Below are 20,825 nucleotides of genomic sequence, written 5' to 3'. Positions count from 1 at the left end.
CTCACACACACCCTCTCACCACACACACTCTCCCTCTCTGTCTTCCCACACGCACTCCCTCTCCCTCTCTCTCACACACACCCTCTGTATCTCTGTCTCACACACACCCTCAATCACACACAGTCTCTATCTCTCATACACACACTCTCTCACTCCCACTTGCACTCTTTCTCCCAGTATCACCCTGACACACTTTCTCCTTTCACTCTCCTTCTCCTTTGACTCTTTCTCACTCTTCATATCTCTCGCTTGCTCGCTCGCTCGCTCTCTCTCTTCCTCTCCTCTCTCTCTCTTGCTCCCTCCTGCCACCGGTCTCAGATGAAATAGCTCAGCCTGCTCTCCCGCTCTGCACCGATCACACCCCTATCTTACTCGACGAAGAATCGGTCTGGAACGTTCCGCAGCGGGACAGTTAACACATCGCTTCGCCACCCCAAAAACGGTGTTAGCATTAGCGCGCGTGTTGACCCCACGATCCGCCACGAGACACGATTATGCTGAACCGGACCGCCGTATCAGCGACCGAGAATCACAGTTACATCCCGCACAATGTACTCAAGCAACGAAAGACGCACGGACGATGAACACGGTCTGCCGGAGGGAAAATGTTTCAAGTTTACAGTTCTGCGGGGGGCTCTGCTTTAAATCACTCATTCCGAGCCCTTCCACAGACGGAAAAAAAGGCGACATCCCTGTGAAAGCACGGATATCTACAGGATGACTCAGTACGCTGCAACATCCTATTATTTTTTTTTCCAAACTTAAAAAGATGGCCATCGGTGCAGTGAGTTCTTGGTACGATCTGACCTTCGTCGGAACATTAAGTTGGGCCAAATTTGTGTCAAAATGTTTTAAATGAAAGCCATCATTTTTACAAATCACTGAAGAAAAAAAATGACAAAATGCAGTACAATGAACCAGTCTGTACAAGCTTGTGGGCTTTGTCATAAATTAATGACAGGCACATGAATTCATATTGAAAGTAGTTTTCAATTGATTAAAATAAGCATAACAAGGTTTCTAAACACAGTTCCAGTTTTAAAAAAAAAAGTTCTGGAGATCCACACAGCACAGAAGTGAAACAGCAGAGCTGAGATACTGAAAGCAGAATATTATCGCGCTGTGTCCCCGGGTGGGGGGGGGGGTGGGGGTGGGGGTGGGGAGGGCAGCCGTCACAATCACCAGAAGCCCCGGAGCTCGGCCGCCGAGATCTACGGGGAAGCACGGCGGTGCAGAATCCCCTCCAATCACACGCTCTTGTGTCAGAATCCCGTCCAATCACGTGGCGGCAGGAAAGTGAAGTGATTGCACGGGCGGGGGGGGGGGCTCAGAGGTGGTCTGAGGGGTCGGTGCGGGGAGCGCCGGGGGGGTCCGCGGAGATTTGACCGGCGCTCCTGGGAGGCCCGCCCGACGACCCAGCCCGGCGACCCAACCCAAGCGTGGCTCCGAAAAACACAAAAGCAGACAGGGGGGGGGGAGGGGGGGGGGCTGCAGCGTGTGGGGTGTGGGGAGGGGCGGCAGGCTTCCACTCGCTGCCTGCAAGAACAGGCGGCGATCTATCAGACGGGGGTGGGGGCTACGGGCCGGACGGGCAGGTTTATGTAACCTGCGGCAATCTGTCATCAGAGGGAAAAAAAATCCCCAGCGCAGACTCCGGAGAGCTGGGGCCCCGCGGAGGAGGAGGAGGAGGAGGAGGAGGAGGAGGAGGCGTTCGGCCCAGGCGGGTTTCTCTCTTAAACGCTTTGGCCGTCCCGCGATCTCGCCCAGCGACGGAGTCAGAGCACGCACGGGCGGGGCGGAGGGAGGGAGCCCTTCCGCGGCTCGCTGCCGTCGGGGAGCGTGATCGCCGCTCGCTAATTAACGCGGGGCGTCCGGGGGGCAGCTGCTGCGGGACGCGCACGGAGGCTCCCGGAGCGAGAGACAGAGAGCGCCCCCCCCCTTACCCCCTTACCCCCCCTAAACGGCCCCGTGCTGCTGCGCGTGATTATCTTCTCTCTAAACGATCAGAGGCGCGCCGAGCGGAGACGAGGGAGCGCTCTTTAACGCCGCCCGAAACCCCCCACCCCCACCCCCCCCCCCCCCCCCTCCTCCCACCCCCTCCTCCCGCCCGCCCGCGCGATCGATCGGAGAATTACCGCGAAGCGAGGACGAGCCAGATCGCCCGCCGGTGCGAGCCAGCAGCATTTGTGAGGGGAGGGGGGTGGGGGAGAGGGAGGGGAGGGAGGGAGGGAGGGGGGGGGGTTACATTAATTCGGCTGCGCCGGATTCTTCCCTTTCTCCCAGAGCGGCCCCGCGATACGACCGCGCGACGGCTCGCCGTTACCATGGTTTCCCGCGGCCCGCGGCGACCGCGCTCCGCTCTTCCTGCGGATCGGTTAAAGAGGCGGCGTCGCCGGGGGTAACGTGCGGGGGGCCGGGCCGGTACCCCCAAACGAGCCGACGGGAGGTTATAAAAAGGGGGCCGGGTCACACAGAGTCCTTCAGAGGGGACGCGAAAAACAGCCCAGTGCCCCGGCGGGGAGGGAGAAGCCAGGCGGCCCGGCCCCTCACGCGAACGGGACACGGAACGCACGCCGAAATAAAATACGCGGCCAAGACACTGAGACATTTAAAATATCCAAACTGCCGCTGCACTTTTTAAAAAATTATCTTTTGAACGCTGTTGTGAAATGATCATTTCAATCTGAATACTAAAAGCGCTCCCCAACAGAATTATTTTGCAGTATTTTCATAAATATATTGCTATCAGATAAAAGTACTAATTGCAAAATGAATACAATATATTGTCATTGCATCGTAAACACCATATATAAACACGTATAGACAGTAATAATAGTTATGTAAACAGATACATAGAGAGAGAGGGAGAGTGCGGTGTTCTTTATGTGTGTGAGAGGCGGGGGCGGGTCACAGCAGCGGCAGCAGGACCCGACAGACTGACGGGGGCGTGGCTGTGTAACGGGCTCGGAGCAGCCACACCTGCTGCTCCTCACCTGAGCAGGTGTCCGACACAAAAAGACCTGTCACCGGCGCCGTCAACGGACGCCAGGGCGCACGCAGAAGAAGGATTCTTATTACGCTTCCTTTTTCTCTTTTCTTTTTTACCACTGCTTTCCCTCCGCCCCCCCCCCACCCCCGCCTCCCCTCCTCCCACTTCTCAATCTCTACCACCCCCCAGCTCAGATCTCTCGTTCTCTCAAAAGCTTTTTGAAATTCTTTCATGTGAGACGGCCCGTATCTGCGGAGAGATAAGGGACGGGCTTCTTCATAAATATGGCATTTATTCAGAGCGCGCCTGTGGGAGAGCGTGATCCGCCAGACGGAGCGCTGAATGACTTATGAGGGCCCGCGCTGCCGGATGGAGGGAGGGAGGGGGGAGGGAGGGAGGGAGGGAGGGGGCCAATCAGCACGGCACATCAATGCGTTCCGTCTGCGCCCTCCCTCCCCTCCCGCTTTCCCTCCCTCCCTCCCTCCCTCCTCCCCCTCCTCCCCCCTCCCCCTCCCCCCTCCCTCCCTCCCTCCGCGCACGCCTCTGATTGGACGGCCAGACGGAGACGCGGAGCGGCGCCCACCGTCCGACTCGCCCGGTTATTTCCGGCTCCGTCCGGCGCCTGCCGGATCACATCGACAACGCAGCGCTGCCTCCCATTCGCTACGCCGGGGGTCAGAGGTCAAGCTGCGCCCGGACCACGAAGATGGCACATGGAGTGAAACGGAGAGTCGCTGCGAGAGGGTAGTGCACCATAAAACCCCGATGTTTCGTGGTCTTTTTTCCACAAAAAGAGGTTTGTAAAGTAAAAAAAAAAATTTTAAAAGACAAACAATCAGAAAAATGTGCTGTGGATGACGCAATCTCTGCTTGAGAGATTCAAACACGGAAGCTATTCCCCTGAACATTCTGTTCACTGTTATTCACGGACGTTAAACCAGTAATCAGACTGCCCAAGCAAAGTGCAGTCTTAATGACATTATGCCATGTGAAAACTCTTCAGCACATACTGGATATAAAATGCAAATCTAACCTGAGTATAACTTATTTGGCCAAAACAGTTAACTGCTTGATCAAATAATCAACTTAATTATATGCATATATATTTTCCTGGGGCCACACACACGCACGCACACACGCACACACACACGCACACACACACACGCACACACACACACATGCAGACACACACACGCAGACACACACACACACACACACGCAGGCAGACACACACACACACACACACTGCGGACTTCACCCCTTTCGCAGGAACAGTGTTTTGTCCATTCTGAGGCTGAAGAGGTGGAGGTGGAGAGCCAGACCCACACCGGACCCACACGCTGCAGAGGCGTGCGTGCTCCCACACAGCCAAACCGCACGTTCTGATTGGCCACTGCTACACGAGGCGTCAGAGATGGACGGGGGCTGCTGCCGTTCCGGCTGCTGCCGGGTGACTTTTCAGGAAGAGATCTGGCTTCAGACGACGCAGAACGTTCCGGAGAGAACAGCTTCCAGGGGACGGCGCTCGTCCGCGTTCGCCGGGAAAGGGACGACGCCGTCTCCGGCGTCACGGTACGCGCGGAGAGGAGAAGGAGAAGAAGAGACTTCCTCTCAGAAAAACCCGTTCTCATCAAGGGCAGGGCGAGAGCAGACCGAGGCAAGCGGGCACAAACGCAGAAGTGCACAGCGCAAATCAGACGGCAAAGCTACGCAGAAGGTCCTTTTCTTTACTAAAACCTAAACCCCGCGTTCAAAACCCAGCACACCAAAAGTGCGACGCGATTTAGCCTACAGGCTCCCTAGCCTATAGTTTAGCTCAATGTACCTAGTTAGGCTAATAAGATTGTTAGTTTTTATTTGGCAGGATTGTTTTTGCCTGATTCTGATTAGGCGAATGTGATTTCAGTGCTAGTTTGTACTTGGCAGGATTGTTTGTTTGTTTGCTGAACAGCTTACTCTACAGGGTTGGAGTCCTGATCGATGTGGTCACTTCTGGCACTACGATCTTTACTTCACTCTAGTGTGTTTCTTTTGGACCTCTGCACCTTGAACTGATGCACTTGTTGTACGTCGCTCTGGATAAGAGCGTCTGCTAAATGCCTGTAATGTAATGTAATGTAATATAGCCCCATACCCGAAAAGCCATTTTCTCTATTTGCTAACCCAAACGACTGCGTTCCTGAGTAAGGCTTCGATCCCACCGGCCGCACTTTAACAGCTGGGGGGGCGGGGGGGGGGCTTTTTTAATAATTATCTTCAGCGAGTCTTCCGGCGCTCTCTGCGCTGGTTTTGCGCACCGGGAAACAGGCGTTCATCTGCCCGGGGCGCGGAGAGCACGCAGCTGAAAACGACCCCTACTCTGATCCCGCGTCACCGTCACGCGATCGCCCGCTGTCCAATCGTACGAGAGCAGAGGGGCGGGCCTCGATTCTGCCGTCGGCACCCCCGGGTAAATGAAGACGGAGGAGAAGCTGGCGGTCGCAGCTTCCGCCCCGCTCGAAGTTGTGCGATTTCACGAAGCGTGACCGCCGTGACAAAAATAAGCGGCCAAAAGGCACGATGACGAACCAGTGCCCTGATGGACGTAGACGCTACTTTATTTGCGGGTGAGATTAGTCAGCCAATGCTGTTAAATAAGTCACGCAAATGATTGATAAGAGCAGGGTGCGGTTGTCTAGCAACAGCAAAAAAAAGACACCTCTTGCGCCTTTTACAGAGTAGGCTTCATAAAATGGAGACGGGTAGCGCGTCTAAAAAGTCGATAAAATGCACCGGTGTGCAGCCTAAAGTGATATAATGTAAAAAGCAGCACCTTGAGAATGACACATAATACCCGTCATTGCTGTGATGTCAGCTCACGGTGATGTCACTGCGCCTCGTGGTCATACAAAGCACTTGCTGCACTTTGGAATGTTGTCTTCAGGCCGAACGGGCTTTGGGACCTCAGGCCAGCCCTGAACTCAGGTGACCCCATTCCACAGATTTTGAAGACCAGATACTCTGCTCTCTATTTAATTTAATTCTTTTAATTGGAAAAATTTGGCACGGGCAAGGTCTAGATTGTCTGCCAGACCACGAGACCAGTCCACACACTAGAATAACAGCAGCTCCGCATCCTTAACACTGGACTTCTGTCTCCCAACCATTGAAGCCAAAACATTCCAATTCGACGCATCTTCTGAAAATTCATTTAAGGGGAGCTGACCAGGGAAAAACTTTGACAATGGATGTTCTGAACTGCAATACTGGACACTGGAAACCCAGAAACCAACACACTGAAATGCAATGAAGCCCAATCCCCAACTATTTCCTGTCAGCGTGGACAACACCTCCCACCTATTTCCTGTCAGCATGGACAGCACCTCTAAGCACTGATTGAAGATAAGGTAACTCAAGACAAATCTAAGCCAAACTATTTAGTGTGTACAAGGTGAAAGTGATCCAGTCACAGTGCTTACAGATGCTACCAGTCACTCCTGAGTTGAGTTTGATGGGTGTGGAAGGCAATACCCAAGTTCCAGCACGTCTGTCCTTAATCTAACCAACAGCAGATTCAATGTGTTAAATGGCAGGCACCTTTCAAACCCTATGACCCTTTAGCATTTCTGCTTTGGCTTTGCCAAGAAACAGACAGGAAATTTGGCAACGTTGTAACGCAATGTATTGCAATGGCTGGGAAACTGCGCGTGAAACTCAGAGGCTGCAGGTTCAATTCCCAGCTGGTTCGCTACGGTAGTACCCGTGAGCAAGGTGCCTCACCCGAGCTGCTTCAGTACATACTCAGCTGTACAAACGGAATGCGTGTTGGAAAAAAAGACTGTGAGCTATGTACGTCTCTGCGGATCAAAGCTATGTAGCGGCAGCTGCTAAATACCTCAATCTAAATGGACAGTGTCCTGCAAAAAAATCCACTCCCTTGACAAAGATGAACAAAGAATCATTTTGGAAGGAACTGTAAATGTAACTTTTCTACAACTGCCGCAAGCAAACACACACCTGTCTGACTTAATAGTAGTCCTAGTCTAGACCAGCCTTCTCCACTGGATGCAACAACAACAACAACAACAAGGAAGAGAAAAACTAGCTCACCCTCTTATTGGCCACATAGATGATGCGGGCATAGCAGCAGATCATCAGGAAGATCAAGGTGAACAGTGGAACATACCATCTGTCAATGGGTGGGGGGGTGGGGGAGACATGAAGAATAGACATTTCACAACAATTGCACACAGTGACATAACTTCAAACCCACTGTTTGAAAACAGATAGCCATTACTTCACAGGTTTATTCCTGTCCTCTATCAATCCTGTAGGTGAAAATACCTTTAAATGTTCACAGAAGAAAATTTAAAAAAAGTCCTAAAATATTAATCAAGAACACCAAGTTTGTTTAAACCTCCCTTGAGGACGATAAGATAAACTCCTTTTCTCTGATAAGTAACTGCCCTCTCGCCAGTAAGTGATAAGACATCCATTAACAGACAGACCTATGGCAGCGCTCAGCTGAGCCCTTACAGCCATGGGTAATGGCTTTAAGACCTTAGCTTAAGACCTAAATTTTAAGATTTAAGTTTCATTGAAACAAACTACCCTGTCTGGTTTAACGACCAGGAATGAAAAGAGAGGGGGGGGGGGGTATGCGGTGGCCTTGGGGCAAAATGAGCATCGCTTCCAGGAGCGGGCGGCCAATCGGAAACGGCGAACGGCGCGGGGTGAGACCGCCTGACATGCGCGGCATTCCTGAGCGATGATGCGCTCCCTTCATAGCGAAACCAAATGATGTCATCAGCTTCCCAGAATCCCCCCCCCCCCCCCACAAACAAACGGTGACAGGGTGCCAGCGCGGATACCGTCCCTTGGCCAGCGACGTTTCCCAAAAAACGCCGCCCCGGCTTCTAATCTCTCGCGTCCCGCCGTACCGAAACCGCTTTACCCGCCGCGCGCAATCTGGACCCTCTAATCAAATTCCAAACCGCGGCGTTCAGCTCTGCTTTTAATTAAGCTTTCTGAATCCCTAGCAGAAGGGGGGGGGGGGGAGGGGAGGATGAGAGCAGACCCAGGAGATGAAAATGTGCGCTGTTGCTTTAAAAGCTCGCTGAGCTCCGGAAACCTGTTTCGAGAGCAAGCCCACCCCCTGCCCCCATCCCTCCCCCGGCACCGGCACCAGCACCCCCGACCGGCGCTGGTCACCAGGTCCTCCGTGACCTCCCGGACCCAGCAGAGCGCCTCAGAGGGGCGGGGGGGGGGGTGGCTCGGAATCTCTTCTGACGGGGGAGAGGGGGGAAAAAATAGAATAAAGCACAACAGGATCCGAACTGCTGCGCTGGAAGTCACGTCCGCACCTCACCCGACCGCACTTCAGCCTGGGGGGAGGGGGGGGGAGGGGGCGGGGGTGGGGGCGGGGGTGGGGGCGGGGTGGTCTGAAGCTCCCCGGAGCGCTCGCCCTGACCCCTCGGCGGGCGGGTGAAATATTAACGCGATAAAAGGCGCGGCGTTCTCACGCACCGGTGGCGGCGCGGTGGCCATTTTCCGCCGGGTGATTTACGGGCCGTGGGGGGATTACCGCCATCGGGGCGGCGGCCGCAGCGGTGCCAGCAGACCTGCGCGGCTCTCCGCTCAGCCCCCCCCCCCGCCCCCGGCCGCAGACCTGGGCTCGCAGCCAATCAGGCCCGCGCAGCTCCAACCAAAACACACCCCCACACCGGGTCAGCCCGCCTCTAAACAAGAGCTTTATAACCTGTATAAACACAGACATACGCACACACACACACACACACACACACCCGCCTCTTTACAACCTGCATACACACAGACGTACGCACACACACTCACACACACGCACTCACACACACACACACACACACACACACACACACATACACACACACATGCATGCAAGCACACACATACTCGCAACCTCACACACACACACGCACTCACACACAAACGCACACACACACACGCACACGCACTCACACACACACACACACACACTCGCACTCACACACACACTCGCACTCACACGCACACTCGCACTCACATGCACACATGCACTCACATGCACACATGCACACACACACACACACACACACCACCCGCCTCTTTACAACCTGCATACACACACACACTCGCACACACACCGCACACACAGACGTACACGCACACACACACGCCACAACAGACGTACACACACAAACTCACACACACCCGCCTCTTTACAACCTGCATACACACAGACGTACGCACACGCACGCACTCTCACACACACACGCACACCTGCCTCTTTACAACCTGCATACACACACACGCACTCGCACACACACACGCACACACAGACGTACACGCACACACACATACGCACACACAGACGTACACACACAAACTCACACACACCCGCCTCTTTACAACCTGCATACACACAGACGTACGCACACGCACGCACTCGCACACACACACGCACACACAGACGTACACGCACGCACACACAAACTCACACACACCCGCCTCTTTACAACCTGCATACACACAGACGTACGTGCACACACGCACTCACAAACACACACGCACTCACAAACACACACGCACACACAGACGTACACACATGCACTCACACACGCACACACACACACAGTCGTACACACACGCCCACACAAATGTACACGCTCACACACACCCACCTTTACAACCTGCATACACAGTCATATCTGCGTGCATACACCCACACACACACAGACATACATACAGCAGCGCACACACTCGCACAAATGCACACATATACATATATACACACACACACACACACACACAAAGCTAATTTAAAACAAGCCCAATAAAACCGAGAAACAGGAGAAAAGAAATAAGCTGAGAAGGAAAATGGCGGCGCTGAGTTTGTCCCAGAGGCCGATGCGTCCGGACAGAACCCCGGTTTGTGAAGGCCGGCTCCACAGCGGGAACCTGAGGGAGCGTGTGTGTGTGTGTGCGGGTTCCGGCTCGAAGAGGGACGGAACGCCGCAGCCCCGACACGTGCCTTAACCTGCACAGCGAAATAAATGGCATCCCATTTGAAGCGAGCGGAGCATTAATGAGCAGGGCAATGACGAGCCGCAGTTACAAAGTGGCTTAATTAGCATGATAACGATCTGCCATTTAGGGCCCGCTCTCCGCAGCTGTGCACGGGGGCACTACCAGGAAGGAAAGAGAGAGGGGGGGGGGAGGAATGAAAGAGAAACGACAGAAGGATAGTGAGAGGTTAGCGAGGGAGAGGGAAAGGAAAGGGAAAGAAAATGAGAGGGAGAGAGGTGAGGGAGAGGTGAGAGGGAGGAGAGGAGAGGAAAGAGAGAGAGAGAGAGAGAGAGAGAGCGATGTTTCAGTGTTCGGTGTACAGGGTCGGGGCTGCGACCGAACCAGCCGCCGCTCTCTCTCTCGCTCCTTCGCCGGGAAGCGCTCGCGCCGAGGAGCGGCGTTCAGCGCAAGCTCGTTCACTTCCAGTTCCTTCGTCAAAAGCCGCGGGAGAGAAAAAAAAAAGAAGAAGAAGAAGAAGGAAGTTCCGCGAGGAGGACCGTTTATCTCGTCTAACCGCCGAAGCGCTCGGCGCTACCCGGGGGGGGAGGCGGGGCCAGAGGGGAGGAGTGAGTCACCGCCGCGGCCCGCTTCAAACGCCGCCGCTGGCGCGCGTCCAGCGGACGCTCCTGCGTGCGGAGAGGGCCCCCCGCCTCCCGGCGGCGTGGATCAGAGCGCGAGAGAGGGACTGAGAGCGTCGCTGTGCAGCACCTGCCTCTCCCCCCGTTCCCTCTAAAAATAACCAACCGTCTCCTGTTTAAAACGAGCGCTCTGGCAATATTTACAGTGTTTATTTTAGGCTATGCACACAAAATACTGAACTGAACTGAGAGTGAGAGAGAGGGAAAGAGAGACAGATTGAGAGAGAGAGAGAGAGAGTGAGAGAGAGAGAGAGAGACAGAGCGAAAGAGAGTGAGACAGAGAGAGAAAGAGAGAGAGAGAGAGACAGAGACCGAAAGAGAGAGAGAGACAGAGAGAGAGAGAGAGAGAGTGAGACAGAGAGAGACAGAGAGCGAGAGAGAGAGAGAGAGAGCAGCTGCAAGTAAGGGCGTCTAACAGCGCCAGGCTAGCCGCCGCGGCCCTCGACGGGAGAGCGCACTGCGCCACAGGCGCTGCGTGAGAGCGGACTTCGTGCGGGAGAGCGGACTGCGTGCGGGAGAGCGGACTTCGTGCGGACTTCGTGCGGGAGAGCGGACTTCGTGCGGGAGAGCGGACTTCGTGCGGTCCCTCAGCCAAACACCTCCAGATATTCTGCTCTTTTTCCATCAGTCTGGCCTCAAACCCAGCGGAACTCAAGAAACCCAGCAGCAGCCCTGAGACTAATTATTCATCACAAACCGCAGCCTATTTATTTGACTTTATTTAGAAAATGTATTTATAGCAATGAAGGCTATGCATTGAAACGGTGAACTGGCAGAACAGTCTATGGTTAGAATGTTTAGACGCAATGGAGAAGCACTGTCCTAATACTATCAATTTTAATTGTTTACAGTATCAGTAATAATAGACCTCAATTTTTATGCAGTGCAAAATGCAGAAAAAAAAAGAAAATAAAAATGTCCGGTTAAACTACGTTTTTCTTAAACTGATTCGGCCCCTTGAGACCTGAGAAATCCCACCAAGGTCGGCCAGGCGACGGTTTTAGAAAGGAGAGATAGCAGCAGAGAGCTCTGCCTTAGCTGCCCCTCCCGAAAGGCTTCAGACTGGGGGGGGGGGGGGGGGATGGGGGGGGGGCAGATCCGCTGATGAGCTCTGCACTGGACTCCGGCGGTGATTGTGATTGGGGCGGGCGTGCGCCCGCTCTGTGACATCAGTCTCAGTCTGATTCGCCTTTGCAGGAGGGTAAAAAAAGAAAAAAGAAAGAACAGCGGTCAAGGTTAAAAACTCCGGCCGGTTTGATCTGCGCTATTTTTTATTTTATTTATTTTTTTAAATATTGTAACTTTGAGACTGTGCCCTTGTCTCTCGTTGCAGTGTTTGACACGGGTCCAGGATCACTGCCAGACATGCAGCGCGTAAGGCCAATGAAAAAAAAAACCCGTTGGGGGAGGGGGGGGGGGGGTGCGTCTGTATTCACAGTAAGGATTTGTGGCGCCATATGGAACACGCTGACCTCATCCGACAGCTGAGCCCCCGCCCCCACCGCACCCCGCCCCACCTCCCCTCCCCAAAAGCAGAGAAGCGCTCCATAAATCTTTCGGCAGCCTAACGCCAACGTGCCCGCCGGCGCACCCCTAGTGGCGCGGGGGCCGCGGCGAGCGAGCGTAGGGAACCCCCCCTCCCCCCCCCCCCGGGGGTCCCGCTCTAACAGGGGGGGGCGTCGCTCGGAGCGACGGGCCGCGCGCGGTACGAGCAGAGCCGCTCCAGACAGACGAGCTTTCCCATTCACCCCCTACCCCCCCCCAGCGCTGGAGAGGTGGGCAGAGAAAACCTCCGGCCAAACATTTCTGCGTGGAAGAAAGAGAAAGGGGTTTTTTTTGGGGTTTTTTTCGGAGTCTGGTTTTGATTTTCCCAGGCCAGGCGGGGCTGTGGGGGGGGGCTGTCTGAGCGGAGGTCGGGCTGCGGGCTGCCGAGCGGCGGAAACCCAAGCGCCTGGTTAAAAATGCATGACGGGGGGCGGGGGGAGGGGGCCGGGGGCGGGGCTGGGGGAGGGGGCAGGTTGAAAGGCAGCGACCTGTGTAAATATCTCCGGTCGATGCGACCGCGCCGGGCCGCCCCCGCTAATTGAAATACGAGATCTCCGGGAAATGGCCGCTCTAATGGAAAGGGGGGAGCCTGCCCGCTTTCTCTGATCGAGCGCGACGGGCGCCCCCCCCCCCCCTCCCTCCCTCCCCCCCCGCCGGATCTCCACCGCTCCCCGGCCTCTTCCTTCCCTCCGAGGGTTAAACTCCGGCTACTTCCTGCTCAGGAGGAGCGGGGCTTTTGGGGGAGGGGGGAGGGGGGAGTGGGTGGGGGGAGCCTGGGGGGTTCTGGCTTAAAGATTAAACAGCAGATTATCGCCGCTGCCTCCCGCCCGCCCCCGTCAGCCCGGGCCGCGGCGGCGCTAACACGCTAACACGCAGCGCCGGCTCGGGAGCGCTAACGCCTCCGCGCACAAACGCGTCCGCTCTCCCGCCGCCGCCGCCGCGCTCTGCCTCCCGCCGGCCCCCGCTGACGAGAACAAACGGCGGGGGGAGGGGGGAGGGGGGGGGAGGGGGGGGGAGGGGGGGAATCAATCCTGCTCCGGGCTCCAGAGAGAGAGAGCCGGCTCCCGATCCTCGCCCTCTTTCTCCCGCGCAGTCACACCGAAACCCACAACTCAGCCGCGCCGCCGCCACCGTAAACCCACAACGCCGCCGCTGTGAAAACACACAGCACCCCCGCGCGGGTGTGTGGGGGGGGGGGGGTGGTGGGGGGGCTCTGTGAAAAAAAATGTTTAAAAAAAAGAAAAAGCAAAGAAACATCATCCCTCGGCCAGTAACGCAGGAGAAGCATCACAGTCCGCGCTGTGCTCAGACCGTTTTTACCCCAGTGTGGGATCTGCCCCCAACCGCAGACCCCCCGTCCCCCGACCCTCTATACCCCCCACGCCCTACCCCCTCCCTCGTGTAGCATGCAGACAGGTGCTGCTCATTTCTGTCTCCTGTCCTGGGCCATGAGCAGGGGGGCTGAGGGTGGTTTGTAGGGGTGAGGCTGAAGGGGGTGTGGGACTTTTGGGGGGGCTGTGGGTGGCTGTAGTGGTAGAGGCTGTGGGGGCTGTAGGGGTAGAGGCTGTGGGGGCTGTAGGGTAGAGGCTGTAGGGGGCTGTAGGGGTAGAGGCTGTAGGGGCTGTAGGGGGCTGTAGGGGTAGAGGCTGTAGGGGGCTGTAGGGGGTAGGGAGGGCTGTGGGGGCTGTAGGGGAGAGCTGGGGGGCTGTAGGGGTAGAGGCTGTGGGGGCTGTAGGGGTAGAGGTGGCTGTAGGGGGGCTGTGGGGTAGGGGCTGCAGGGGGCTGTAGGGGTAGAGGCTGTGGGGGGCTGTAGGGGGCTGTAGGGGTAGAGGCTGTAGGGGGGCTGTAGGGGTGAGAGGCTGTAGGGGGGCTGTAGGGAGTAGGGCTGTAGGGGGGCTGTAGGGGGGCTGTAGGGGGCTGTAGGGGTAGAGGCTGTGGGGGGCTGCAGGGGGCTGTGGGGGCTGTAGGGGTAGAGGCTGTAGGGGCTGTGGGGGGCTGTAGGGGTAGAGGCTGTGGGGGGCTGTAGGGGTAGAGGCTGTGGGGGGCTGTAGGGGTAGAGGCTGTAGGGGGGCTGTAGGGGTAGAGGCTGTGGGGGGCTGCAGGGGGGCTGTGGGGCTGTAGGGGTGGAGGCTGTAGGGGGCTGTGGGGGGCTGTAGGGGTAGAGGCTGTAGGGGGCTGTGGGGGCTGTAGGGGTAGAGGCTGTAGGGGGCTGCAGGGGGCTGTAGGGGGCTGTAGGGGTAGAGGCTGTGGGGGGAGAGGCTGCAGGGGGCTGTAGGGGTAGAGGCTGTAGGGGGCTGTAGGGGTAGGGCTGCGGGGGAGAGGCTGGGGGCTGCAGAGGGGCTGTAGGGGTAGAGGCTGTGGGGGTAGGGGCTGGGGGGCTGCAGGGGGGCTGTAGGGGGCTGTAGGGGTAGAGGCTGTAGGGGGCTGTAGGGGTAGAGGCTGCAGGGGGGCTGTAGGGGTAGAGGCTGTAGGGGGCTGCAGGGGGCTGCAGGGGGCTGTAGGGGGCTGTAGGGGGGCTGCAGGGGGTGGGTCTTGGCAGGGCTCTGCGCTGGGTCCTCAGAGGACGGGCAGGCTGCTGAAGCCTGTTGACGATGGCGGCGGAAGGGAAGAGCTCCGGCGGTAATGAAACGATATTGTCTGCCAAGAAGAAAGATGACGCTCGGCTGCACCGGCGCGGGGGGGGGAGGAGGGGGGGGGCGCGAGCGGAGAGGGGAAGCCAGACTACGCAACACCTCCTCCCCGTCTCCAATTCAGAGGAGGAAGGCTCCCCCCACCACCACCATCTATATTAAGATTTTTTTCGGAAAAAACAAAAATTTGAAGATTTCCTCACGGCTCCCGGCGCTGCCGGCTCGTTCGGAGAACAAATAAATAAAAGGGCTATCAAAACACGCGGGGGGACGCTAAAATAGAAGCGCTAATAACAGGTAGCGGAGCTGGGAAAGCAGCTCGCTAAATATACCGTATTGACAGTTCTTTTGGTCTGACTGTTTGGGCTTCCAGGCTGTAATTTATGTTGGGTAAAGGGTGGGGGGAGGGAGGGAGGGAGGGAGGGGGAGGGGGGTGGAGATCAAGTGCTTTGCTGCGTGCGTGCGAGCTTATCTCCGTGAGGCGGGCCGACAGCTTGTTAAAAAAAGCGACGCCCACCGTCTCCCGGCCCGAGCCTGCCCGCCGACACAATGCCAGCTTGGCAGCCCAGACTCTGATGTTTGTTTCGGGCCCAAGGGCACAGCTGCAAGGTTTCCACGGCAATAAAAAACGCGAGATCCGTCTGCGTCGTGCCTGAACAAAAAAAAAAACGTTCGTGCGAGAGGGAGGAGGGCCCGCGGTTTCGTCTCCGCCGGGGCGGGGGGTGGGGGGGGGGGCGGCGGGATGTGATCCGCCTGCAGCCCAGCGGCTTCCCTGCCAGGATTGGCGGGTGGGAGACTGGGGGGGACACACCCACTCCAGCGGCGGTACAATCACCTTCCTGGACGGGGAGGGAGTGCAGGAGATCAACGGGGGGCGGAGAAGGGGAGGTGGGGGGGGGGGGTACATTTCAGTGCACGGAAGGGAAAGAACTCAGCTGAGATTGGGGACATGAGGGGAACGAGGTGAAGGAGGAGGAGGAGGACTAGGAGGCGAAGGAGACGAAGAAGGAGGAGGAACAAGAGAAGGAGGGGAAGCATGAAAAGGAGATAGAGGAGCAGGACAGGGCTGTGAGTTGAGGAACAGATAGTCTTGAGAGCCTCTGGTCAGTCTGTCCCACTCGCTCGCTGTGTCCTTCACACAGATGGGTTTCCATGACACACTGTGTAGCCTCACTGCTCCAGCTGTGCTCACGCCTACATCCCTGACCACCTCACATCTCCCAGTGCTCCTCTCCCAGCCTAGGTAAGCAGAGTTCAACAGGACTTCATTAAAGACAAATGATTTCACGTTTTGGTAGCAAAACGTATACGTCTGAAATAATATTTTTCTAGGAAGTAAAACCCCCGTCGCCAGGTACATCGTGTCAGTAAATAATACTGCAGATATCTAGACCTATATACATCACAAGCTTACGTTTGCTGACGAGATGCCGAGCTAACCAGCCAGCCAATACGTTCTGCTCCGTCAGAAAAATGAAAGCATCGATATTAGATAATTAAAGGAGGAAATCCATCCCTGACCTAAAAACACGAAACAAAATCATAAAATGAGATCGTAATGTTCTTAAGTTTAGCTGTGTCACATTCGGGTTTTCTAGCTGCGGTCTTGTCGTGTTTTATTTATTTATTTTTTAATAAAGGAGTTTTTCCTGCAGGTCTCGTGCCCACTGAAGCATACAAAGCGCGACACAAACAGAGCATGCAAATCGCGCAGTGATAGCATAGCAGCTTATTGTTTTTTTGTTTATTATAACAGCTCAAGGATAAAAGTAGTCGGTACGACCGTTTGCCCAGCGGGCGGCACTTCGGGAACACGCTGCTGAGCTACTAGGGGGAATAGACGTTTCTCCCGCTTCCCTGGATGAATTCCAAAGGCTTATCGCATTTGCATTCGCGCTTGCATGTCTAGTGCTGTGGAGGGCGTGGACGCAGTGAGTTCCACTGGCGTGCACATAGTGTCACCCAGCGACAGCAGCAGCACATCAGCGAGGCCAGCGCACTACCACCACCGTCCTCCGTATTACGCTACTTTAAACGCAGTCCTTCGCTTTTTTATTTTGTGAGCCTGAGATCTCGTCTCAAATAGAAGTGCGGTTTAAAAACGGACCTTCTCTGCATCGCGAGAAAAACTGTATTTCCTCTACAAACACGGACTACAACAGCACAGAATACACTTAATTGACGAATCTTTAATAAAAAAAACGAGTCTTACTCACGTATATACGCGAGCTGCACCTCAACTGTCCCATTTAACGGAGATGGAGGTTGCAGGGTCAATTTTTTCCAAGTGAGCCACTGTGCTTATATGCTTGAGCGACGGGCTTGACTTGCTTTAATTGCCTGCTAAACATCCAGCTGTAGGCTACTATATATATATATATATATATATATATATATATATATATATATATATATATATATATATATATATATATATATATATATATATATATACATGCTGAAAGTGGAGATCAGAGGATGTGGAACCTACAGTTTATTTTATTTTTCAACTGAGGACCGGAAAAGGACCTGATAAATGGAATGTGGTTTTGAAGCGGACTTCAGACGTGTTTGTGGACGTGAGCTCAGGGAATGGCTGGAGGAGGGCTCGGCGTCGGAATGTCTCATGGATCGCCCCACACTGTGCCGCGGTGACATTAGCGACATTACCAGATGGCTGGGACAGTCAACCCACCCCGAGTTAGCGCACGGGTCAGACCCAGAGAACACAGCTGCACACCGATATGGGCGGGGCCGGGCTCTCCGCAGACGGATAAAACTATAAATATTGCCGGGAACGTGCAGCTCCTGCAGGAGCACATGCGCGTGTTTATCCCCGAACAGCCCTCAGGCACGACTCCGCCAGCGTCATCCTCCGTCTGTTTTCTTTTAGTTTTTTTTTAATCGAATCATTTGAGCTGCAAGTCAGCGACATCCAGGCATACTCGGTACAGAGCAGTGGTCTGAAACTCGCGTGCTGGAGAACGTAGCGTCTGGTGGTTTTCCTTATCTTAAAATCACCAACCAGTTAAGGCCCAAAAAAAAGCAGGTGAGGCGGAATAACCGTGTAAACAGCTGGTAATTGATTAAGTAAATACTGAGTAACAGCGAAAACCAGCAGACCCCGAGGCTCCCCAGGACCCCTCTGCTAGAGCCAGGTACCAAGGTTGTTTTAGCTAGCATTGATGTTTGGTTTGTAAACTGGCTTCTCTTTCAGGCTTAAATGGGGGGTTTTCTTGAATGGACAGGCAGCCTATTGGGCTCCAGGCTCCTCACCCCAGGCTGGTGTCAGACTCCACTTGTTGACCCCTGCCAAAACGTGACCCCAGTGAAGTGGGACTGCTCCTGGCACCTCTGGCCTCTGACAACACTCTGCATCTATGGTGTACCCCCCCCCCCCCCTGTGGCCACCATACCCGCTCTGCCCCCCTTATCACCCTCTCTTACTCTCTCCACATCGCCGCACGCTTTCATCCCGGAGCTGGGGTGTACTTACATGCCAAATCTCCAGGCTACGTGACTGTCTGTGATCCAGCTGGAAGAGAGAGAGAGAGAGAGGGGGGAGAGGGAAAGGGAGAGAGAATTCTTTTACTACGCTGGGAATTGGGGCACAGCTGAAACTATTAATACTCCGAGCACCGACAACCCCTGTGACACCGGGGGATGGGGGTTTCCATGGGAATGACGCACAACCCCCCCCCCCCCCCCCCCGCTCGCTCTCTCTGTCGCTAGAGAGTTGCCGGGGGCAGGTTGCGCTCATCGTGTCCTTGCGATCCCTGTCCGGTCTAGGAGGAGACGCGATAATTTCGGTAATGCTGCCAGACGGTGATTAATGCGGTAAGGAGCAGCAGGGGGGGGCGCGGCCCCTCCCAGAACCCTGCTAAAAACAACACTCCTGTGGACCCCCCCCCTTCCACCCCATCCCCACCCTGGCTCGTTTGTTTCCATGCCGCACCGAAATCCAAACACACACGCGAGGTTCAAAGACAGGCCTGGACCGTGGGTCCAGATGTGAGGGAGGGATGGGGGTTAAACCGCACGTCCGCACACGACACGGGGAAAAATGAGTCGTGCTCAGGTGATTCATCTCGGGTAACGCCGCTGGGGATTCAGTTACGCGAGAGCCAGATCGAACCCGCGCGCGTCACTCCACCCCTCACCCGCGCGGCTTCTTCTGTGCCTTTAAAGGAGAGCAGACAGTCCAGCTCCGCTATGCACTGATTCTCTGTATTCCGGCAGGGGAGGGGGGAAGGGGGAGGGGGGGGAGGGGTCACACACAGAGATGGGTTTACAGTGTGGAGAGTCACGGCGGGGAATAAAACCCGCGTCCCCCTGGGGGGATCCGCGAACGGGACACCGGCCAGCCGCACTGGGACTGAACCACACAGTCACTCCGCTTTTTTGAGTGTTGTGACGATGCAGTGACGCCCCCCCCCCCCACATATAAACAGGATATGTCATGGGCATGCATTCGCTGCTGACCTTCTTGCGACATAGTTTGCACAGACGTCCGCCATTTGCTTTGTCTCGCTATGTTCCGTGGCCCTCATTTGGGATCTCCCTCTTACACACGAGTGCATTAGAAAGAAGAGAACACTGTTGCTTTTCTGCACAGGAGGAATGACAAAACTAACCTGGGAAAACCTGCTCTGAAAAGGTCTGTGATTTAGTTGACAAAAAGTTCTATTTAAATTAGAAAATAAGCTTTAAAAATGAATTGAATGAAAAAAAAGATGGCTCAAATGTTAAATAGGCCCACTTAGATTTGGCTTGACGATTAAATTAATTATTATTTTGCATTCACAAACAACTTGGTGAGTTCTGTGATCACTTAAAACCAACTTTCCAAACTAAGAACTGGATTCAATCAAGTGCACTTAAGGCTGTATGAAATTCAATCAATCCCTCTATCCTGCACCATATCCTAATAAAGTCTACTTTACTCCCTGAACTGAGGTAAGCTGACTGGAAGCAAGACGTTCCTGTCAATGAAAATTGTTTTTCATCACACGTTCAACACTCACGGTAGTGATTCTTTGGTCACACCACTTTTAATATACCCACATTTTCAAACTAAAGGCTGTGTCTGCACCACAGTTTTTTTAAGCATGCCAAATTTAATTTAATGTTCTCTATGGTACAAGAAAATCTGAAACTGGGAAAATAGGCTGTCACTACTTCAAGATGACATTCTACTGTCTTGGTACAAAAATAATTAAGGAGTTAATTTTGTTTCATTAGATTAATTTGATTAAATAAAAATAAAAAAATCACCAGGGCAAGGTAATTCCTAGTGTTTGTTACACATAGGCTAGTATCACAGATTGAAGACACCGTGGTTTACAGTTCAACCAATCAGCTGTGTGCTCTTTTAGTAGGCCACCAATCGGAAGTGAACTAGCAGTGCCGGAGCGAACACATCAAGGCAGACCAGCTCTTGTGTTTAGAAATGACATTTTGAACTTAACATCAAAAACAAAATTTTATTTACCATGTATAAATTTGGAAAAGTGTATTTTTTTTGTTGCTTAATAAAACCTGTAAATGTAAGGGAAAAAGTGACTGCATGGGGGGTGGGGGGGGGGCTCTTTAAATGGGGGAGGGGCAGGGAGTTATTCTCTCAGCAGCTACAGAGCTGGAATGTTCTTTTTTTAGTCGCGTTCGGAGTGTGACTCGGGCCGCAGCTGGAGTCTGGAGCTGCAGTTCTGCCGCCTCCTCGTGAGACGTCTGTAACACGTCCGCGATTAGAAGGGAAATACGCAGAGCCCTCATACGCTCCTGCTGACTCCCGAACCTCAAATCTTTCCCTCCGCGTTCGCTGCGCAGAAGACTGTCAGACAGTCTTAATCTGCCCCCTGTTCCCTAACCTGGCCTGAATCCACCCTGGGTTCAGAAACAGGCCCTCTCCTCTTCTGGGAGCGGAACCGGGGTTCTGGAACGCAGTCAAACTCAGCATGAGCA

The 20,825-nt window shown here is 54.7% G+C and overlaps 1 protein-coding gene across 3 annotated transcripts in view; it reads right to left on the bottom strand.

Annotated features, from left to right (window-relative positions):
• The window catches only part of si:dkey-100n23.5, a 124,426-nt gene that overhangs the window by 7,680 nt on the left and 95,921 nt on the right, over positions 1 to 20,825 (bottom strand). For all 3 annotated transcript variants that reach the window (XM_064327119.1, XM_064327118.1, XM_064327117.1), the window contains 2 exons: positions 18,361 to 18,399; positions 7,079 to 7,157 (listed from right to left, as the gene is read on the bottom strand). In XM_064327119.1, coding sequence (XP_064183189.1) covers positions 7,079 to 7,157; positions 18,361 to 18,399 — 118 coding nt within the window. The remainder of the gene's footprint in view (positions 1 to 7,078; positions 7,158 to 18,360; positions 18,400 to 20,825) is intronic.

This window comes from Anguilla rostrata, chromosome 3 (assembly GCF_018555375.3).
Source record: "Anguilla rostrata isolate EN2019 chromosome 3, ASM1855537v3, whole genome shotgun sequence".
Classification (NCBI taxonomy): Eukaryota; Metazoa; Chordata; class Actinopteri; order Anguilliformes; family Anguillidae; genus Anguilla; species Anguilla rostrata.
Note: the sequence above shows the minus strand (reverse complement) of the source record. Positions and strands in the feature narration are given on the sequence as shown.